Source organism: Buceros rhinoceros, unplaced genomic scaffold, assembly GCF_000710305.1.
Source record: "Buceros rhinoceros silvestris isolate BGI_N320 unplaced genomic scaffold, ASM71030v1 scaffold4424, whole genome shotgun sequence".
NCBI classification, from domain to species: domain Eukaryota; kingdom Metazoa; phylum Chordata; class Aves; order Bucerotiformes; family Bucerotidae; genus Buceros; species Buceros rhinoceros.
The window spans coordinates 10352-16858 of record NW_010406350.1 but is presented as its reverse complement, the minus strand read 5'-3'; the positions used below and the strand labels follow the sequence as shown (position 1 = coordinate 16858).

The following is a 6507-nucleotide window of genomic DNA, read 5'->3' as shown; positions in this document are numbered from 1 at the left end:
GCCCCGGCCGCCTTCCTCCCTGCCCGCCCCCGGGCCCGCACCACCCTCATAGCCTCTCTGGGCTGCAGCAGCTGGGCCGGAGGCACAACACGAAGGGAGGGCGGCCCCTCAGGTACACGTGGCTTCTTTAAAATATTAAATAATAATGATAAGAACAATGATAATCGCAACAGCAGCAGTAACAACATTCTCCCTGAAGAGGTTTGATCCCATGAAACGATTCAGGGCTGGTTGCCCGTGTGAGGACAGGGAGCTTTGCCACTGTTACCTTGTGGAAAGGCACCTAAGAGCTGAAGCAAGGTTTAGGGTATATCTTTCTCCTCAGTGCTTCTCCTATTTTTACTCAGAAAGGCACTGCTCAGCTTGCTGCCATGGTAAAAGCTTTTCCTCCTGCGGGTCCTGGGCAGGCACCCAGGTGCCTGGGGGTCTGTGCAGGGCTGCCTGCACGGCCGCACACCCCATGCAGCCAGCCAGACTGCGCTGCCGCCAGCAGCTGCGGGTGCCTCGGTAGTTACACGTGACCAAACACCACTTCATGGGCTGGCACTTTGACCTCGAATCCAGTGCTGGACTTGGGGAGAAATAACTGTATTGTGTTACTGTCAAGACAAGTTAGCTATCGCCACTCCTACTACCTGCTGATCTTCTCCAGTTTTACAGATTATCCCTCAATTGTCAAAGTGACTTATTCTTGAATAAAAGTCTTCATAATACAATCAAGGATGTGCAAAAATATGTCAATTCAAACCACATGCATATTTTGAAGCAGTATTTTCCACTTTTTCTGATGTAGATTTTAGTTGTCTTTTTCTCTCTTTTTCTTCACTTTTATTATGCTGAAAACCAGACAATGGTCGCAACATCAAAGGTAAAGTATACATCTGGACTGTGCCTTCCAGTGTTTCAAACAGCCACACTTTTTGGCATGTTACATCGCCTGCTGTATGAAATGTTCAGATGCAACATTCTCATGCTGACCTCTCTAGGGCCAAGTGCATTACATAAACTATATTTGTTAAACACATAGTTATTCCTTTAACTATCATCTGAAAGCAATAACTACCAATCCCTGGAAAAAGTGAAGGCATAAACGGTCATTTGAATTAATTATCTGTTAATTCCAAAAAGGAAGGGAGGGAGATAGAACATATCAAAGTTCTTTAACACAGTGCTGTTGTCCTTAGGCAGGCAAAACTTCTTCCGAAGCTACCAAGAGTTTTACCTGTTAAAGGGTGTCTAATCGGGCAGGGCCACTAACAAGGAATCTATTGTTAGTTTTCAGTTAGCTATCTCAAAATTAAAATCATTGGTAATCAGGAGCCTTGTGGAAGTATCTTCACTTATTCCTCTTTTGTCTCCTTAAAACTAGTTTCACGTTCCTGGATGGCAGGGGGTATGGTTTCCAGCTTCCTGTAGTATTAAAATGTGTATGCATGGACTTCATTGCTAATTCATGTTTAAGTAATATTTAGTGCTGTTACAAAATTGTTTCTGTTTACCAGCACTAAGCTACATATTTTAGAAGCAATTTGAACATAATTCTTAATTTACTTCCTCCATTTCTAGAAAACAATTACTAAAGTGTTCAATTTAACTGCAGTATTTGTAGCTATGTCTGAAAACTGGTTTGTGACGTCATGCATGATGCAAAAAGTGTGTGTATCTGGTAAAGTTTTCCCTCTAAACTGCATGCAGTGCATGACCTGGATTCTGTAGAGCAATTTGTGGACTATGAAATCATTGCGTTTGCTTCATGTGTATGTTGGCTAAATCTTGGAGGGGAAAAAATGCAGTCTCTATACTGTAAAACAACTTTTATGAATGTATTTACTGCTGGTGAAAGATAAGTGACAGCTCAGGAGAGTGAAATCATCGCTCAATGGATTGTGTAAGCAGGGACAAGGAAATCCTACCATAACAATGGGGAGCAAAAAAATAACGTTAAAGGGTCTCCTTTCTAGGGTACGCAGAAACATGTCATTCTCCCTGCTTATTCAATTCTCGGCTTCTCTGCTGACACTGTCAATCAGGGTGCCAATTAGTGTCAATTGTAATTGTGATTTGTTATGGCCCTCTTTTTCTGCTTCATGCTATGAGAGTACGGCAAAGGTCTACCAGCTGTCAAGTATGAGCTCGGTTGCTGCCAGCATGTTCTGTACTTAAGCTAGTAATGCCCTTCAGTTAGTTACCATTACCAGTGAGGTACATGTATATCGTTCACTGTCTTCTAAAGCAAAAGGAGATGGATTAAAACAAAGCAAGGTCTTATTCTCATCTGCAAGTAAGCCTAATATCACGTGGTAGGGCATGAGTTGCAGTGAAGGAGAGAGTGATTCCCTTTGGAAGAGAGGTAGTAAAATATTTAAATCCCAGAAAGCAAAACTTCAATGCAATTTAAGTATCTATAAAGTTACTATTAAAAAAAAAAATCAAAATCTTGTCTACTATCTAATCAAGGTTTACCTAATCTCCCTTAATTTCCTCTTAACTTTGGGTTCCTTGGGTATCAAGAATCTTGTTCATCTGACAAATGGCCCCAACTTGATACCCTGCTCATGTCCAAGCCTTCTCAATATTCAAAATCTATTAGTTGCTACAACTGTGTAGAGAGGCAGAGCTGAAAAACTGCAATCTGACCCTCTATACATAGCACACAACAGTCAGATTAGCCACTTCACTGATTTGTGAGTAGACTATACTAGGTTCATTTGTCTAAGGAGGGAAAAAAAGGACTGATTGTGTAGTTCAATGGTTGGACAAGTCACAAAGAAATTTTTGTTTATCTTAACATCAAATGATCTTTGGACAAAATACAGAAAGCTGTGAGAGCAGAACCACCAGGTTGATCGCTTCCAGGGCAGCTGTTTGTCTAGAGCATCATCTAGACTGTTAGTCTAGAGCATCATGACCTCCTTTGTCATCTTGAATTCCTTTCTGCACAGTGGCACAGTTTGAAATGGAGAAATAGAGAATTTCTATCTCTAGCCCAGATTAACATCTAGTTAGTGTGAATTTAGGACGTAGAAAACGTGTATAAATCCTTTTAAGTTAAGAAAACAAAAGTCTGGTTCTTCAGCAAGCATTCTAAGTCAGGTGTGAGGGAAGACTAACCCTCACACAAAGAATTTTAACAAACAAAATAAATAGAATTCAGCACTGCCTGAAGCACTTCCCCACAGCTATCGCTAGGCAGCAGTTTGCTTTGAATTTCTCTTGTTCACACATTGCAAATACAATCCAGCTGTTCTGCTGTTGATTCTGAAATTTACCCCATCAGCCTAATCCTTCCCATTAGTTGTTCTTGAATTATAGCACCCGTTCTTGTTTCCCACCCAGGAACATCAAAAGAAAAAGAAAAAAAAAAAAAGCTGTGGAAGAAAAAGCATCAAATTGTTGCCCATAATAGAATTAGGATGGAGTTAAGGTTCTCATGTGGATCTGAGAAATATCCTCTGATCCCACACTTCAGATGCTTTCTTACTGACTGCAAGACATGGATTTGATCTTAAATCTGTAACTGGATCTAGCTCTCGCTGTCTAAACATCTTTATAGTTCCTTTTTCCAGTATTATTCTCCAAAGCAAATTTTTATTACTATGCATATTTTTGGCTTCTAGACCAACTTTATGACTAGAGTACATAACGAGTATCCTGATGAGTTACATTCCTTTCTTGTTGTACAGAGAATGCTGTCCAATATTGAAAAGAATAATTATAGTGGATATGTACCTCATGAACTACACAAAACCCATATTTTTTATCTTTCATAATACACTGAAGTACTGTAAGTTGTTGGAGTGTATATTAAATACTCTATTAATATTCTACATATGGGTACCCCTATTGTTTTCAATATTTTGTTGGTAATGACAACTGAAGAAATACATTTTGTATATTAAAGGCTTTTAGGGTAATGTTAGGTTAATGTTTCCTTTGATTAAGTATGGAGTTACTTGATGAATCAACAGGGGTAGAGCAGGATCTAATAAATTTTCCAGTTTACTAAAAGATGGTTTTGAACAAACTCTCGTGTAAATATGAGCAACAGTACAGATGTAATAATAGAGCCTTTTGCTCATTGAAGACATTCTTATATAATTGGGTGTCCTATTTCTGCTTCTATAAACAAATAAGAATATAGTCTTTATCCTCAGCCAGAAATATAATGGAGCATACCAGCATACCCAGTAACAAGTAAGGATGAAAGCAAGTAAGGATGGATGTATTGTGCACTTTGCGACCTATTGACTTTTATAAAAAATAGTGGGGGCTATATGTGAAGGACATTTTATATTTACATCCAATAGTAGATTTGATTCCCACTAGTGATAGAGTTATTTTTTAAATTTAGATAATTTTTACTATTAACAAGCAGTATACTGAAAAATAGTTTTTAAATACCCTTCTAACATATCCCATTTAAACATTAATGATAACTTATTTCACTGCATTTGTCGAATGCTAAATACGTGTTCTGATTTTTCAGGCCCTTTTAATCATATCAAGTCAAGTCTGTTGGGATCCACCTCGGATTCAAATCTCAACAAATACAGTACAATCAACAAAATTCCTCAACTCACACTGAACTTTTCAGATATCAAAAATGAAAAAAAATCTTCATCTAGTCCTTCTTCAGAGAAAGCAATTATTGCACCTAAGGTGAAAGACCGAACGCACAATGTAACAGAGAAGGTTACCCAGGTAAGGTAATAATTAATTTAGTTTCTTTTCAGTTTTGTGGAGCCAATTATCAGTATATTCAATAGATTGTGACTCTTTTCATATATGATTTGGGTATCTCCAAGACAATTTAACAGATTGAGCCCTTACTTACTTTCAATTCAGTTGCACATCGGGTAGTTTACGACATTAGGTGATATCACTAACAAGCAGAAGATTTCAGCTCTCTATTTTTCAATGGGAAAAAGCTATAGTATGTATCAAATAAGGCCACTAATTTCAGTGATTCCTGTCAGTCATAAAGGTTAGTTTTATTCCTTTTTCTTTTTCTCATCTTTGTGAATTGCTGATTAGAGGAAGGCACAACATGATAATAAATTGTAGGTGATTGTGCCACTGGTATCATAGTTACATCTTATAATTCCTGTTACAGTTCTTTGACTTTTTGTAATGCTCTTTCCTGTGGGTATCTTTTCTATATGTGCACATCAAAAAGGCTGTCAAAATAAAAAGCAGATACCTTTGGACTGGATGTATGATACATTCTGTCACACTTGGGACTGACGCATACAATGGAAACAAAACTGAAAACAGTTCAAGATACCACATTTCTTCACTCTAAGACAGATACAGTGCCCTCTGAAGGCAACAGACATTTTCAGCTAAATTCAGTATCTTTATTACATTTGTATTGTAATGTCATATGGAGATTGGAGAGGACAGGCCACAAATGTGTAACCGACTGAAAAAAAGTTAAGGCATGAAAAATTACTTTTATAGTAAGAGAATCTGTCCAGTGAAGACTGAAAGAAGTTAGAAATGCTTTGTATTGGAATGCAAATAGAGATTCCATACGGAAGATCTTGCCTGGAGTAGCTTTTGACTTACTGCTGATCTGCCTTCCGTAGACAAGACTACAGCTTCTCTGCATTGGTACTATGCCAGTTTTTGTCCATGCTCCTACCCCCTTTGACAGATATAAAAAGGAATGTATTGTCTACCCTTCTAGAGAAATAGAGATAAAAGTTCTATCAGTTCTACCCTGAGATCACTTAGTGCCTAAAAAGTAATTGGATTTTTATCTTTCATATATTTTGTCTTTGATAGCTAACTTGAATCTGCAACCATTCTACTTTCTTCCTTGGTCAGTTGTGAAAGATTTAATCTCTTCTGGATACATTTTGATACGTTTTAAATTATTCATGGTAGTTAAACATAGAAATCTTTTCACAGATAATATGGCAAAAATTCAAGTCACATTAAAAACACTCATTTTTACAAGTTATGTAAGCATAAGTCAAGCTTTATTGGGTTTTTTTTTTTAAATTCTGACTCGCTAATTAGTGCCAGAGGACCTCGTTTCTATGTACTAATGACATTATTATGGGCAATAAATAAATAAATAAGATCTATGTTTATTCTCCAAATAAGTTAGATATTATGAAAAGATCCAATAGAAATGGCTTCGATCAGCTAAACCTTCCAGGACCTTTGATACCAAATACGTTCAAAATGCTCTACAAAAGTCTTTACACTTCACAGAAGACTTCTAATTTAATTTGACATTGGTTTATGTCCTTTTCCAGAACTATCTCAACCAATATGCAGAGTACAGTTTCTGTAGCAAACTTTGATAATACACCATTCATCATAATTGGAAAGAATACACCACAGCTATTCCTTTTTCTTATTATACTCAGTTATCAACGTTTTTAGTTGCTGCTGCAGCCTAAACTCTGGGTACAGTGAGAAACTCCCAAGAGGTATAAATAAATATATGTCCACTGAATTTGATAGTCAAAGATCTAGTTAGCTACTTATTCATGA

General features: G+C 37.3%; 1 protein-coding gene across 1 annotated transcript in view; it reads left to right on the top strand.

Annotated features, from left to right (window-relative positions):
• The window catches only part of LOC104491589 (potassium voltage-gated channel subfamily H member 7-like), a gene marked incomplete at both ends in the record, with an annotated part of 23379 nt that extends 18678 nt beyond the window's left edge, over positions 1 to 4701 (top strand). The window contains one exon of the mRNA XM_010134039.1: positions 4487 to 4701. Within this exon, the coding sequence (XP_010132341.1) occupies positions 4487 to 4701 (215 nt within the window). The remainder of the gene's footprint in view (positions 1 to 4486) is intronic.
• Between the last annotated feature and the right edge of the window lie 1806 nt (positions 4702 to 6507).